This window comes from Leuciscus leuciscus, assembly GCF_965113295.1.
Source record: "Leuciscus leuciscus genome assembly, chromosome: 1".
Classification (NCBI taxonomy): Eukaryota; Metazoa; Chordata; class Actinopteri; order Cypriniformes; family Leuciscidae; genus Leuciscus; species Leuciscus leuciscus.
Window position 1 is genome coordinate 58,893,010 of NC_138725.1, and position 16,252 is coordinate 58,909,261.

The 16,252-nt window shown below is 38.6% G+C and overlaps 1 protein-coding gene across 1 annotated transcript; it reads right to left on the minus strand.

The window, feature by feature from the left end:
• Positions 1-381: 381 nt before the first annotated feature.
• nlk1 (nemo-like kinase, type 1) lies at positions 382-15,622 on the minus strand. The gene is made up of 12 exons (XM_082184046.1): positions 15,404-15,622; positions 13,351-13,659; positions 13,026-13,155; positions 12,848-12,903; positions 10,279-10,385; positions 7,192-7,277; positions 6,899-7,108; positions 6,133-6,234; positions 5,938-6,024; positions 4,237-4,435; positions 4,038-4,131; positions 382-2,712 (listed from the first exon to the last, which is right to left on the minus strand). Exons 2-12 carry the CDS (start codon positions 13,656-13,658, stop codon positions 2,664-2,666), a joined length of 1,428 nt encoding a protein of 475 aa, XP_082040172.1. The 5' UTR covers position 13,659; positions 15,404-15,622; the 3' UTR covers positions 382-2,663.
• Positions 15,623-16,252: the final 630 nt, after the last annotated feature.

The window sequence follows — 16,252 nt, forward strand, 5'->3', positions numbered from 1 at the left end:
ACAAATATTGACAAATAACAGTTAATGTGTCATGATCAAGATTTCAACTCAAGATTGAAAGAATAACTTTTTTTTTTAAGAATCACTTAATTTTAAAGTCACAATAAAACAGACAGATCTTTTCATCCGTATTGTGATGTAAAGGCTTTTTTTTTTCTTTCTTAAACATTACTAGGTCAAAACATAAAAAAATGCATAAATTAATCGTTCACAATAAGTCCTATAATATGCAATTAGAAAATAGATATGGAGAATTTTCATTTCATGCCAAAATAGTTCCAACCTCTTTGTAAAAATCTTTGTAATTGAAATATCATAATTCTGTCCTTGAACTGGAATGTAATTGTAATAATGACAAGCCAATAAGATGCAGAGGCAAGGTTTCCAGTGTCTGTCTCTTTAATGTCTATTTTATCCTAATCCACGTATCCTTTTTTTTTTTTCTTAAAAACTTCAAGTATTTGTTGGGAACACAAAAAGTCCAAAAACATATTTTCTTCTAAAATGCAAAGACAAAAAAAGAAAAAGAAAAAAGAAAACCTAATAAAACAGATAACAAGAAATAATAACCATCTTAAAACAACTGTTCAATCATATTATCAAAGCCATAATAATCATTAACACGAATACCAAGTTTTCAGTTTCATCTTAAAAATGTCTAACATCTATTATCTTACGACTAAAGGAAATTCACCATTTACTTAAAAAGTTCACTTTCTGCTTGGCAGTCGGTAACACGACTAAACCAACCCACTGATCTTCATTCCGGTCACTATTTTGCTAGTTTTTCTACCAACACAATAGCAAAAGTGGTCATAAAAACATCAACTTAAAAAAAAAAGAAAAAAAAGATTAAAACCAAAAACCTAAAATAATTGGTCACAATACATGAAAACAAAACCTAAAAAGAACATGTTCCTATAATAAAATTAAATAGCAACAGCACATTTAAAAAGTTTCTAAAATAAAACAACTAATGCACTGCAATTTGCAAATCCAAGTGAAGTCCATACATACATGCATTGAGAGACATTATTGATGAGGAACAGCCTTGATGCATCCAATCGTGCCCTGCGCTTTTGTTGCCACCTGCTGGTAGGAGGCAAACATTTACAGTACTGGGCATTTGAGAATTCGGCCTTCTGCAATAAACCCAGAGAGCACCAACAACTGCTTGTATTCAGTAACTCTGCCTGGATCCACATCTACAGTGTCTACAGTCTAGTCCATATTGTATAATATGAAACCTGAGCTCTAGACGTGTTACTTTTACAAAGGAGTCAGGGAGGTATTACACAAACAGCAGCATTTCTCCAACAAGCATATAAGACTCACCCATCAGCCACCATCCCACCAATCCCTCACTCTGAAGGAAAAAGAAAAGCAGATCGATTCAGAAACAATTCAGGGAGAGATTGCTGCCCAGTGGAGGAGCTCCACACAGACCTGACGTCATTCGGCTGCATTACAGTACATTTTTGATAAACGATTGGGTTCAGTCTATGCACACAAGCCCAGTAGAACTGAGGGCTGGTTGAGGTAATGAAATATTCAAAAAAGTACAACACTGCACATTCCCTAAACTCCCCGAAACTGCGTTTTTTCAAAAACACGCACGGACCACATGACTTGCTCATGCTGCCATGAAACCCACGCACCTGGTCCGCCTAACACAACACAGAAAAAGTTAGACAAGACAATAAATAAAAAATTGAAAATAAATAACATTCAATCTATCTTCTCTGCCTACAGAGCCTCGCCCAATCAGAAAGCAGGATACTGATATCAATCACGTTTGGTCCAAGGAGGAGGGGCCGAGGGAGGGGAGGGGGGCTTTGGGAAGATGCTTCAGGCAGGAACAGCACAGTACCTACGTTCCTCAGATAAACACAAGACGCCATCACCCCTATACAGCATTCTAATACAACTCTAAAACTAATGCATTTGCTCAAGGATCGTTTGCACAGGATGCTTCATTAGAAATGTAGAGAGATTAGAAAGAAATCTGCACAATAAACTCCCCCAAAAATCGAAATAAAATGAAAATAATAACAGAAAGGAAAAAATTATTTTAGAGAAAAAGTCTGAGTGGTATTGAACAGAAAGCATTCAGTTCAATGAGGAAACCGTAACTAAGAAAGAAGACTTTTGGAACTTTTGGTTACCAGAATTTTAAGAACCCAGAAAAGGAACACAGTGATAAAAGTCTATAGACAGAATTTGGAGATACACCACAGTTAAAGATGGCCGCGGGGGGTGATGCTATGGACTTGTGGGCACTGTCATCTCATCTGTTAGTGAAATCATGGTCAGCGCAGTCTCATCATTTGCATTATTCCAGATATCTGTATTGCACAACATTGACGTTGGCTCATTTAGTCAAAATTCAACAATCCATGAGATTTTCTTTTCTTTTTTTTGTGTGGAAAACTCTATTGGCCAAAATCTTTAAGCACATAGTCAGTATAAAACTGTTCTCAGCAGCATCAGAAGCATTATTCATCAGTGTTGTGAAAGTGGAACTGGAAAAATGTTTTTCTGAGATATCCCCATGTTGACTTGGAAAGAGTGCTGAGAATGCGTTCAAAAGCATGTGATCCTTCAGTCATCTCCACTGCAAGCTTGCTCCTATGATCCACATTTCCCAGTATACACCTCATTCCTCATCTCTCTTCTTTCCTTGATACTTTTGACGAATGCCAGGCTGTGGATCTGATACAGAAAGTAAGAAAAACAATGACTTAAGACAGCAAAAATATTATTTTCTTTATTTACTCACCCTCATGTTGTTCCAAACCTCTAAGACTTTTGTCCATTTTCGAAACACAAATGAAGATATTTTAAATGAAATCTGAGAACCAATGAGGATCATTCTCATGTTACACAGCACGCTTGAGCTTCCGCAAGAACCAATGAGGTTCATTCTCATGTTACACAGCACGCTTGAGCTTCCGCAAGAACCAATGAGGTTCATTCTCATGTTACACAGCACGCCTGAGCTTCCGCAAGAACCAATGAGGTTCATTCTCATGTTACACAGCACGCTTGAGCTTCCGCAAGAACCAATGAGGTTCATTCTCATGTTACACAGCACGCATGAGCTTCCGCAAGAACCAATGAGGTTCATTCTCATGTTACACAGCACGATTGAGCTTCCGCAAGAACCAATGAGGTTCATTCTCATGTTACACAGCACGCATGAGCTTCCGCAAGAACCAATGAGGTTCATTCTCATGTTACACAGCACGTTTGAGCTTCCGCAAGAACCAATGAGGTTCATTCTCATGTTACACAGCACGCTTGAGCTTCTGCAAGAACCAATGAATTAAACCATTCAACTCATATGGATTAGTTTTGTGATTTAGCTCTTTATGAACTTTTTGAAGCATCAAAGTGGTAGTTGCGTAGCTGCCAATGGAAGGACAGAAAGCTCTTAGATTTATTTTAAAATATCTTCATTTTTTATTTTGAAGATGAATGAAAGTCTTACGGTTTTGGAATGATATGATGGTGAGTAAATGACAGAATTAAAATATTTGGGTGAACTAACCCTTTAAAATGGAAGTTTGGTGGACACAAAAGGCCTCATGCATTCTACATTGTTTTATATTTATACAACTACTACTACTTACTACTACTTAATTTCATCATTATATAGATTTATACAAATATTTATTTGCATTTATATTTATTCTACTGCTTTATTTATATTTAATGGTATCAACAACAGGCAACAACAATACGTTATTAATATTATATTATTATATACATTTATACATATATAAAATATAAATTAATAACTATATAAAATACATTTATTTAAAATAATATTTTTTATAGAGACCACCCTGCTCTAGATATCAGTATTAACACCAGGCATTTAAAAATTCAACAATAGCCACAATAAATCTTATAGCTAAGCAACTATCAAATGAACTACAAGAATGAGTAAATATTACATCTCCAAATCATTGTTCATTTTGAGTGCATGTATTTGAAAAAGGTTTGTCACAAAAAACGCTTGTTCTTGCACTGACCTAATGAAGGTTTTGAAGGCTGCACTCTGGGGATTGATGCACAAAGGCACTCGTTTGCCTTGCTGGTGCTCTGTTATAAAACGATGGATGAGCTCTGAGATGAAGAGAGAAAACGGGTCATCAAAATAGGTCCTTCATGTCAAAAGAAGATGAAGTTTAATATTGTAACAAAGGGCCAGAGTGATAAAAAGAGAGTCACCTTTGCCCTGCCAGACAGAGTGCATGCTCTGCTCGTAGTTGTGGCTGAAAGGTCGATCTGCAGGCGGCTCAAAGTCTCGGGTGTACACCCTCCCGCTGGGCACTGAGTAACAGCACTTACACATGCATGTGTGGTACCTCAGACGACCCTCATCCAAATACGGATGAGACAGAGCATCACTGCCCGTGATGCGCTTGACCTATGGATGGAGACACACAGAATAAGAATTATAACAACAACAACAACATACTACAAAATAATATAGAAAAATTACTATCATTTTATATAGAAGAACATGAAGCTTACACTACCATTTAAAAGTTTGAGGTCAGTAAGATTAAAACTTATTCAGCAAGGACACTTTAAATTGATCAAAAGTGACAATAAAGACATTTATAATGTTACACAAGATTTCAGTTTCAAATAAATGCTGTTCTTTTGAACTTTCTATTCATCAAAAAATTCTGAAAAATATGCATCACCATCTCCTCAAAAATAGTAAGTAGCACGACTGTTTTCATCTATAAGAAATGTTTCTTTACAACCAAATCAGCAAATTAGCATTCAGCTTTGCCATCACAGAAATAAACCTCATTTTAAAATATTGAAATGTACAGTATATATTTGTTAACATGTATTAATTGTAATATTATTTCACAATATTACTGTTTTTACTGTATTTTTAATCAAATAAATGCAGCAAATGTGAACCTCATTTCATGCGAATCTTTCAACAACAAAATCTTACCGACACCAAATATTTGGATCTTCGTATTTACTTGTAGCCTAAATATTAATAAAGCCTACAGCCCTAATTGATTTTTGATTCATACCAAGAAGAAATGAGAAAGCCTGCTCATTTAAGAACATGCATTTATTGCAAGAACAATGTAAGTGTTTAAAATGCTTACGTAGCCTATAGCCTAGTTCAGTTGAAAACTTGACCTCTTTGGCTTGCTGTTAATGCTGTTACACTGAAGGAACGAGGCAAACTGTCTGCTTAAATAACAGGACTGAAATAAGCATGCGTGGTTTATCTTTTAATCATTTAGGGGCCATTCACATAGGTTTTGCAGGTCTAGTAACGCCTTTGAAAACTTGAGAGTGCCTCGTTTTAGAAAGCCGTGTCATGCACGATTCTCTGCAAAAGTATGGAAGCGAGATGAGAGCGCAACAGTCAATAATGTCTAGGGTGAAGTTTACATTAAAAATGATGGAAAAGTTGCACAATGGAATGAAAAAACACATTCTATGTGTTATTGAATTGCATTTATTGCTATACTGACTAACATTAGGTTTTCATCGCGTTTTCTTTCCAAATTATCACTGGACAGTAGAAAAGTGAAAATGTTAGCATTAAATAAAGTGAAAATAAGATAAAAATGGTCATGCCAGGGAGAGGTGTGTTATAAAATGTTAATATATTAATAAATATAGATTAAATTATTATAATTTTTTTTATAAAATGTATAATTATAGTTATTAAGAATATCTATGGCCTATCTATCTATCATACATCCCCAAAAACATCTAAACATTGGTCAGTGTGCTTCCTGCAGTTTTGTGAGAGTTAACCATTTATGGAAGAACGTGAAAGAATGTTATGATGCGTTTACTGACTAAAATGAACTATTATTTTAAGTGTAGGCTATCAAAAAATTACCACAAAAAGATTTGTCAAAATGTGTACATCATACTCACTGGATCAAAAACTAGCATGCGGCACAAAAGATGAACAGCTTCATGTGTTGCCCCATCCGACAACATGTACAGAACAGACAATGACGGCTAAGGGAGATAAAGCACAAATTAAAGAATATGGAATATTGTATTAGATTTTTTTTTGTATTAAATATTTTAAAGACTTATAAATCATTGTAAGACAGGGTACAGAACTGGTTTGTGGGGTCCTCTAAGAATGTGCGCTCGAGCTCCTTCACACGCAGATGCCATGGCAGAAAGAGGAGGAGTCCCGAGAAGATCAGTGATCAGATCCAGCTGAGAGAAAAAGAGAGGAGAAACTGAGTGAGTAAATGTGAGTAAAAGACACTTTCATTAATACCGTTTCAAAATCAAATTAATAAAATTTCATTTTAGCAAGATTTTTAATTTATTTATTAAAGATGATTCTTTATTATACACAAACATTTAAAAAGTATGTGGTGGGTAAGATTTTTAAGTCTCTTATGCTCACCAAGGCTGCATTTATTTGATGAACAATTCAGTAAAACTGTAATATTGTGAAATAATTACAATTTAAAATAAAAGTCTACTATTTGAATGTATTTTCAAATGTTCATTCCTGTGATGGCAAAGCTGAATTATCAGCAGCATTACTCCCATCTTCAGTGTCACATGATCCTTAAAAAAACACACATTCTAATACGGTTTGCTGCTCAAGGAACATTTCTTATTATCAATGTTGAAAACAGTTACGCTGTTTGATATTTTTGTGTATATGTGATACTTCTTTCTTTTTTAAAGGATTTTTTTTGATGAGAAGGTTTAAAAGAACAGCATTTTTTGAAACAGAAATCTTTTGTAACAAGTTGGAAGTCACTTTTGATTAATTTAATGCATCCTTTCAGATTAAAAGTAGTTATTTATTTTATTTTTTAATGTTACGGGCCCCAAACTTTTGAATGGTAGTGTATGCCATTACCTGTTGTATGGGGCTCTGAGCCTGGAAAAGAATACGCCGGCCCAGCAACTCAGCGAAGATGCACCCAACAGACCAGACATCTATAGCTGAAGTGTAATGCTGGCATCCCATCAGAACCTCTGGTGCACGGTAATACTGCGTCACCACCTCCTGGGTCATGTGACGAGAAGGATCTGGCTCCTCCACTCGTGCCAGGCCAAAGTCACAAATCTAATTGAGAAGGAAAAGTGACATTTCTCATTTTGCCATTATTATTTGACGGAGTACATTTGAGCACATGTGCAGTGTGGTACCTTAAGCAGACAGTTGCTGTTGACCAGCAGGTTCCCTGGTTTGATGTCTCTGTGCAGAATGCCCGCAGAGTGCAGGTACTTCAGCCCTGAGAGAAAGAGAGAGGACACCTCATAAAGGACATGAACAGGAGGAACAATACTAACATATCACACAACATAAACACTACTACCGACTACGAAAAATCAAGACTTCCTGCACTTGCCAATACAAACACCCATGTTTTTAAAGGTGCTGTGTATCCACTAGTTTGGTTGTACAAAACAAAAAATGGTGTCATGGATAAATTTGGAAGGCAGGCATGGAAAACAAATCCCCCTAAAAAATAAATAAATGCAAAAGACCCCTAAAAGTTTTAGTACTTCTGTATTACACACAAGAAAGTACAGTTATGCATTTATTTTTGCCAGGCAAAATGCAAAAAACAACAACAGAAATAAAACAACAACCTTTGCCATTACAGGAATAAATTATATTTTTAAATTATATTAAAGCAGAAAACAGATGTTTTAAATTGTAATAATCTTCATAATATTACGACTCCCTTTCAAAAGCTTCTCTCAATGCTGCGGTGAGTTAGCGCTTTGGGAACACCTTTGTGTGTGACCAGCTGTGAAGCATGTGTGCAAACACACCAAGGAACTTGGCAGCATCTGACGGTGAAGTTCTTGGAATGAGTGCTCATCAGAGGCTATAATTAGATGTGCTACAGGTACACCTTCAGGTTTTCTTTGTCTTCAGACCTTACAAAGCCGTACCGTGTCTGTCACTCTTTGTTAGAAGTGCGCACTCGCCTTGCTCATTGCCAAGGGGCAGCACCCACGATGCGATCGTGGTGCTCGGGTATCGATCTGAGTGAGGAGTCTCTGTCTCTCTCTAAACTACTGTGACATGCCCACCACGTCTGGTAGTGTTTCCAGCGAAATGTTGATTGTTCTGTCGCTTCCTGTTATTGCCCAGGACACATAACATTCAGCATCCCCTCAACAGGAAATATTGAAATTGGTACCCCTGTCAAAGACCTTGGCAAAATGGATGCTACTGCTGGGTATCTCTCCTTGGGCCCTAAAGAGAGTAGGAAAAGGTTACAAGATACAGTTTGCGATTGGTTCGTCATGATTGATCTCAAGGTCGCATGTTTTCAAATAAAAATAGAAATACTGCCACAACACAGGAAGTTCTTGAGGTCTGCTTTAGGGGGTGAAGCTTACCAATATCGGGTTCTTCCATTCGGCCTGGCCCTGTCACCCTGCACAAACACAAAATGCATGGATGCAGCGCTGGCTCCTCTCTAACTCCTCTGCAACTCCAGGGCATCCGCATTTTGAACTACATAGACGACTGGCTGATACTGGCTGATACTGGCCCAGTCTCAAGAGCTTGCACTTTGACATCGAGATGTCGTCCTAGCTCCTCTTGTCTCTCTGGGGTTGAAGCGTTCTCTCTCCCACCCAGAGGACGACGTACTTAGGAGTTGTATGGGACTCGGTCACCAAACGGGCACAACTGTCACCCACACGTATCGGGACCATAAGCAACATCAGGCCAGGTCAGGACGTTACTGTTAGTCAGTATCAGAGAATATTAGGTCTCATGGTAGCTGCGTCCACGGTGATGCCTACAGGCCTTTTGCACATGAGACCTCTCAGTTGTGGTTCAAAGCCAGGGAGTTTCATCCAAGGGCAAATAAGGGTTAGGTAAATGGTAAATGGACTGCATTTATATAGCGCTTTCACAGACCTGTGGCCACCAAAGCGCTTTACATAGCCTCACATTCACCCATTCACTCACTCATTCATACACCGACGGCGGTGTCAGCCATGCAAGGCGCCATCCAGCTCGTCGGGAGCAGCTGGGGTTAGGTGTCTTGCTCATGGACACCTCGACACTTGGTCAAGTGGAACCGGGGATTGAACCACCAACCTTTCGGTTTGTAGACAACCTACATGAACCACTGAGCCACTGCCGCCCCACTAGGTGCCGCGGACTACGAACCCTCTCTATGTGGCTCAGACCCCAATTCCTAGCCTTGGGTCCTAGCACTAGGTGTGTCTTGCCGTTGCAAAATGCTAACGACAGATGCCTCCCAGTCAGGCTGGGGAGCGGTCTTAGATGGCCATCCAGCCCAAGAGACATGGAGGGGTCATCATCTCGATTGGCACATCAACTGCCTCGAGCTGATGGCTGTATTTCTGGCCCTGAAGTACTTCCTCCAGAAGCTCAGGGACTACCATGTCCTAGTGCGGGTGGACAACACTGCGGCAGTCACCAATACAAATCGCCAGGGAGGTCTGCGTTCGCGCCATCTGAACAGGCTAGCGCAGCTCTGGGCTCAGGTCGAGTTCCTGTCCCACAGAGTGATTTATATCCCTGGATATCTGAATGTGGGAGCAGATTTATTGTACAGACAAACTGTGCCAAATGGGAAATGAAAACTCCACCCAGAAGTAGTGAAACAAATCTGGGAAAGAATCTAAGCAGCAGAGTTTGACCTCCTCGCCTCTCAAGAGGCACAATGTCCCCTCTACTTCTCTATGAGTCTCCCAAAGTATCACCTCTCTGGTATTCTCGTTCCAAAAAGTGCTAACTCAGCGCATTGAGAGAAGCTTTTGAAAGGGAACATCTTGGGTTAATTGACTGTAACCCTGTTCCCTAAAAAACGAGGATATGCCCAGACTTCTCTTCAGACAAAGTGATACCTGAAGATGCACCTGTGGCACATCCAATTATAGCCTCTGACGAGCACGCATTCCAATGACGTCACTGTCAGATCCTGCCAAGTTCCTTGGCGTGTTCGCACACATGCTTCTCAGCTGGTCACACACAAAGGTCACACAGACACGTTGCTTGACTCTCCCAGCAACGAGAGTCAAAATTGCCCCAAACAAGATTAACAGTTCAGTAGGATTTTGTTAACAAATTTTATTTTCAAGTTTTCCAAGCCGATTACAAGTTCAAACATAATCCCGTTCTGCAACGCAGGCACAAAACACACCAAGCTCTCATCCGTCCTGATTAAATACTCCTGATAAAAAAAAATATATATATATATTATTATCCCAAAGTAACAAATGTCCATGTGAACTCACCCCTGAGTATCTGGTAGAGGAACACCTTGATGTGATCGGTGGTGAGAGGCTGAGGGGAAACGATGACTTTATGTAGGTCACTCTGCATGAGCTCAGTGATCACGTATCTATACCACAGACTCAGTTAAGAACACAACTGACTCACAAAACATCTACAGCCACAATAACAACATCTACTATGAGAACATAAGAGGGAAAATACCAGTACATTAAAGCAACATTTTTTTTATCATATTCAGTGTAATCGACACTATAATCCGACAGAACAACATAAATAAGGTGGTTTTAGAAAAAAACCCGAGCTTCTAACTCCACCTGGAGCGTGTTATTTGTTTTGCAAAAATCCAGCGCTCCCGCTTCATCAGGTCCAATCAGCGCAGGGGGGTGTGAGATCTGACTGTCAAACACAGGTCGTGCACACGCCACAGATCCCCCCTCACTCGCGCACGTTAATATCACATGCACACGCCACGCCTGAAGTTCGCCTGGAGATTGCATGAAGCGTGATGGCGGAGAGAAAATCTACTAACAAGCTTCCAATTCCTCGGTTATTGCTATCTATGGCTAGATTAGCCAGGGTAGCCTACCTCCGAGTCCATGGTGTTGATAGATGCTGAAGAGACGGACGCGTTCACAGAAAATCAGGTACACACACGCACAGTGACGCACTGACGAGCACGACCTCGATGGGAGGGTGCTCGCTGGTAGTGGGGAGGGGCATGAGAGTTGTAAACATTAAAAATTTTGGCTAATCGACCCAATCTGCCAGACTTGCCGACGGCAGCTTTAAGAGTATTTTTAGATCATCATTGCCATGTGAATTGAAAAAAAAAAAATCTGTTAAATATGTTAAAGTTCCTAATACAGTTAGTTTTCCAACTGGCAAATAAAACTGTTTTATTTACTCGCCAAAGCTAATTTTCACTTGCATTTGGCCCTGGTGTTCATTTTGGAAGCAAACCAGGATATTCATAAATTAATAAGTGCAAAAACACCTTCAACATTATGCTACATTAGAGTTTAACATACTAGACAGTACAATTTGTATTAGAAGGCCAGGACCTGACGCTTACTTTTTTTTACCAAGGAGCGCATGTGTTTGTAAACTGAAAAATGTAGAAGCCCATTAAAAATAAAACTTTAAGGGAACAATGCAAATTTTTCAAATAATGTATTTTAGCTTAATAAGGGTATATGAGGAGACATTATAAGAATACAAAAAGTACAGAAGGTTTTTAAATATTTTCGTAATACATTGAAGCTTTTATCATGGTATGGTATTATCACGTATTGAATTAGGTTATAATAAAGTGCTGCCCTCCCAACAGGTTTAATAACTTTTTTCTCACAATATATATATTTTTTTGCCTATTAGCCTAAGTCTTTAAATAATTAAGTATTTGTTGTGATGAACACCATAGTAAAAAATCTGAATGGCTGTTTAAAACATTTAAATTCTGGTCAGAAACAAAAAGTAGCTGCTTTGTTTACAGAGGTAACGGTAAATATATTTTAGAGTTCACACACACATCTATTTTTAGTCGCAAATGCTCGAAACGGTCGAGCCCTGTTATAAATGAATTTCCAACTCACAGGTATACAAGTTACACTCTATATTAATACAGCAAGTAACTCTTTACACTGTATGTTCTGGTCTGCTATTACTCCATGTCTACGTTGCTTTGTTACCAATGTGAAAGTCTTCATTTCCATCCACCTATTTTTATGTGCATTTTGGGATATCGCATGAAAAAAAGCTGGACGGAAATGCCAAGATGTGCATAAATTCTAAAAAAAAAATTTAAAAAAAAATTAAAAAAACGTATGCACTCAATTAAGGCGCATACTTTTTAAAAAATCCGGTAAGCCATGTTCTTAAACTACAATGGAAACACATTTACCCAATAAATCCTTCAATGCACAGCAAAAACTCACATGGCTTTGCATCAACAGTGGATGTGATTGGATAACTGGACTAACCAGTGGACCAATTTCATTGCACAGTATCTCAAATGTTGGTTTGATCATTCTGAAATGCCTGAGCCAAAAGTCTGTCATCAAAATGATTTGGCATAATGACCGTCATGAAGCCTCACACGATTGCATTCCCAAACACCAGGCATCCAAATGTAAGATAACATGAGAGCGTTTATTACGTTTTGTCTGTGCGCACTGAGGCGGAAGTACTTTATGATGTAGGAAAAAATTGCCACAGTGGCTTCCCCGAGTGCAGCAACTTCCATTTTAATTACAGATATTTTGCGACAATTTCCAAGGAAGTGACGATTCTGTTCTCTTGAACACAATGTTTTATGTGATATTCCAATTTTGCGCGCAAGTTAAATTTGCAACTTTGGATGGAAACATTGCTAGTGATAGAATGCAAACACATATACTGTAGTATAAGATTATACAAGTTGGAACATAGTGTCATCCACTACTAACAGAAACAAATAAATTACTTAATCCCATTATTACATAGGCATTTATAAATAATAATAAATAATACAGAGAAAATGAAAGTTTCAGATGGGAACAGATTTAGGTAAAATATGGGTATGAAGGATACATCTCCTCAAAGCAGTCGATTTGTGGAGGTTGGAGAATGTCAAGGGCAGACAGCACCTGCCAAAGCAAATTCCCATCATTACAAAAAACATGCAATCAAATTCTAAAACTCTGCAAAAACACACACCCACTCAGCAATCAATGCATGTATGATTCCCTTTTCAGCCCGCAAAACTTACGTTGTCATGTTTAAAGAAACACAGCATCCGGAGTTCCCTGAACACACGTTTGCAGGAGACCAGGTTCTGGAAGACATTCGGCATTTTCTTCAGAGCCACCTTACGACCATCCCGAGGGTCCGTCACAGACCTACCAAAGCAATGCAACAGGGTAACCAGATGTTAACATTATTGAAGAAAATGTGAGTGTGTAATATATAAAACCAGTGTTCAAAAGTTTGGGGTCAATAAGATTTTAAATTACATTAAAATATAATAGATACTTCTTTCAAAAACGGTAGAGAGTCATCAGAAATGTGTGTGTTGGGATGACAGCAGGACTTACCAGACCACCCCAAATGCACCATAACCGATAGGTCGATCAGGCTCCATTTCAGCAGGACTTGGAACCTCACTTGCCGGGTTACTGTGAGGTTGTGGGATGGCCGCCCCTCCGCCTGCGCTGCCCCCGAGAGACGCCGGGTGTCTAGGAGTCCCAGCTGGTGCGTTGGGTCCAGTGGGATTTGGTGTTGCACAGAGGCCCGTTGAGGTAGTGCCGGTCGTGGCGTTGACACAAAAATACTTGTGGCCTAAGTCTGATCCAGGGAACAAGTTACCACACACTGTCGGCCGAGTGGATCCATGGAACGCCATCCTACATTAGAACAAACATGAAAAGTCATTAAAGTGATGGCCCACCCAAAAATTTTTATTCTGTCATCATTTACTCACCCTCGCATTGTTCCAAAACTGTATGCATTTCCTTCTTCTGTTGAACACAAATTATGATATTTTGAAGAACGTCAAGCAGTTTTGGTTCCCAATGACTTTGTATTTTTTTTTGTCCATACAACAGTCAACGGAAACAGAAACTGTTTGGGTTACCAATGTTCTTCAAAATGTTTTATTTTGTTCTCCAGAGGAAAGTCAGTCATACGGTTTTACATAAACATGAGGGTGAGACTGAGTAAATGACAGAATTTTCATTTATGGGTGAACTATCGCTTTAACTGATTAAATACACTACCGACAGTGGGTAAATAAAATTAAACATTTCTCAATGACATATTACTGACAACAAAAAACTAAAATTTGTTATTTACTCATATAGTTAATTTTTTTTTTTATGGAATACAAATGGAACAAAATAGCGATTATTCACTGAAAATCTTCACATCCACTGGAGCTTACGAATCTTATTCATGTCAAATATGCTGCCATTCAACACATTGCTACATCAGTTATCATGTTTCTCATAATATGTGGGGTGGAACATGACATTCAAAATGCAGGGGGAGTTTCTCCCCAGTGAATTATGCTTTGTAATTTTGCTTGTTCTTTACACACAAGTTAGCAGATGCCTTCAGAGGACTTGGAATATATATATGAGTTGTATGGACCACTTTTATGGTGTGTTTTTTTGTTTTGTTTTTGGGCTTGACATTCATAGTCGCATACAACTTCATAATGACATGATGTGTGTAAATAATGATTGAATATTTTTGGAAATATTAAGCTTAAGTGTATATTATACAAATGTAACAGTTTTTTTCAACATCATTGTTTGAGCAGTCTTGATGGCAATACGGTAGTATGCAAGTACATTAAGGTAAAGGCTTCCTCCACAATTAACCAGCCCAAAATGAATTAGGTTACAATTAACTATAAATAAAACAAATTGTCAAATATTAGGCAATACAAACAAGTTGTCTCTTAGAGCCAGCGTTCAGTTACAGTGCAGCCGCATTGCAACAGCGCAGGTCACTCAGAAACATTACCAGACCAAATGCATGCCAAAGGTTGATGTACTTTAATCATGTGCTCGGTCGGTGGCCTGACAGCACCTTTATCGGCTATATCAGTTTAAATAGCCTGCAAAAAAATAAGAAACCGTACTTGCAACATGTCTGGAAAGTTAACATCAGTTTGGTTCCTCATCTTTGTTCGCACGGTGCTCTTTTTCCTCTATATATCCAAGCTAACAAGCTACACTGCAACCACACAACTCGTTACAAGGTTAATATTTAAGCTGCTATCAGCCATTCCACACACCACAGAAGTCTGCCAACACATATCTCAATCTTCTATTTGTTTAGTTTAGTTTAATGTCATTTTCAAGCTAGTTAACTCTAATAATAATGTAGCTAACACGACCTCACCAGCTGTTAACGTTAACGTTACCTCTGGCTAGCTGGCTAATTAATCTGCTCCGTGACCTATATCTGATGTTTATATGCACAAATTATGCATTCAGAGCGAAAATAATAACATAAAGTGAATACAACCCCTCCTAATGCATAAAGAAAGGGAAACGCGAACTGTTACTCGTGATGAAGGCTGGTAATGTAGGTTTATTGGCTACAGTTGTTTGTAAAGTTAGCTTTAGCACAGCGGCTAACCTCTCGGAGCTGATGGCAGCGGCAGCGGAGCTCAAATCTTCATGACGGATGTTGCGGATCGCAGCGCTCGCCCTGCATTTCTACTCGCTTTAAATCTTCTGCTGCTGCTGATCTCAAACCTCAACTGTCTCGCCGTGTTCCTCTCTCTCTGGTCTGGAAATCAGCTGTTGGAAATAGCGGTAGTGAGGGAGAAGGAGGAGTTGAGAGAGGGGGATGGAGTGAAAGAAAAGAGGGATGAGTGTATGGGGGAAGGGAGGACCACCGGTGTAAACAATGCGAGAGACGCAGTTTAACCGTTCACTCTTGTCGTGTGTTAATAATACACTCACTTACACGATTAGGGTACAAATTATAGAGTAGGAAACTTAACAAAAATCCTTTTAAGATTGGTGATAGGAGGTGCTTAACCTTCAGAACATATTGTCAGAGGTTTTACCTGAATTTGAGACTGTCTAAATAATACAATTTAATTCCCCTATTTGTGTGATGCTATAGATATGTATGATTTGTGTGTGTGTGTTTTTATTTTATTTTTTTATATATATAATTTGGGTAACAGGCTCGAAAGGTTCAGCTTGATGAACACAGTTACTACAATTTGTATAAAAACTGGGAAATATTATTTGCATGTTTTCTTGCCATGCTATAATGCCCCAATATTTAATCATTAAAGTAATACAAAATATTAATAATTTTCTATATTTGTTGCATGCAATTTATTAATTTCCTATTAAGTTAATATTTGTTCTTAAAATATTAATCCCCCGGTTTCACAGTCAAGCTTTAAGTCTAGTCCCAGACTAAAATGCATGTTTGGGCTGTTGTAATTGAAAGCAACTTGCACTGACA

Excerpts from the sequence above, each read along its gene's own strand:
- nlk1 (XM_082184046.1), bottom strand. The coding sequence starts at position 13,658 with ATGGCGTTCCATGGATCCACTCGGCCGACAGTGTGTGGTAACTTGTTC. Across the intron at positions 7,109-7,191 it reads ACAGCAACTGTCTGCTTAAG|ATTTGTGACTTTGGCCTGGC; the intron begins GTACCACACTGC and ends CTTCTCAATTAG. Across the intron at positions 2,713-4,037 it reads GCCTTCAAAACCTTCATTAG|ATCCACAGCCTGGCATTCGT; the intron begins GTCAGTGCAAGA and ends TTTCTGTATCAG.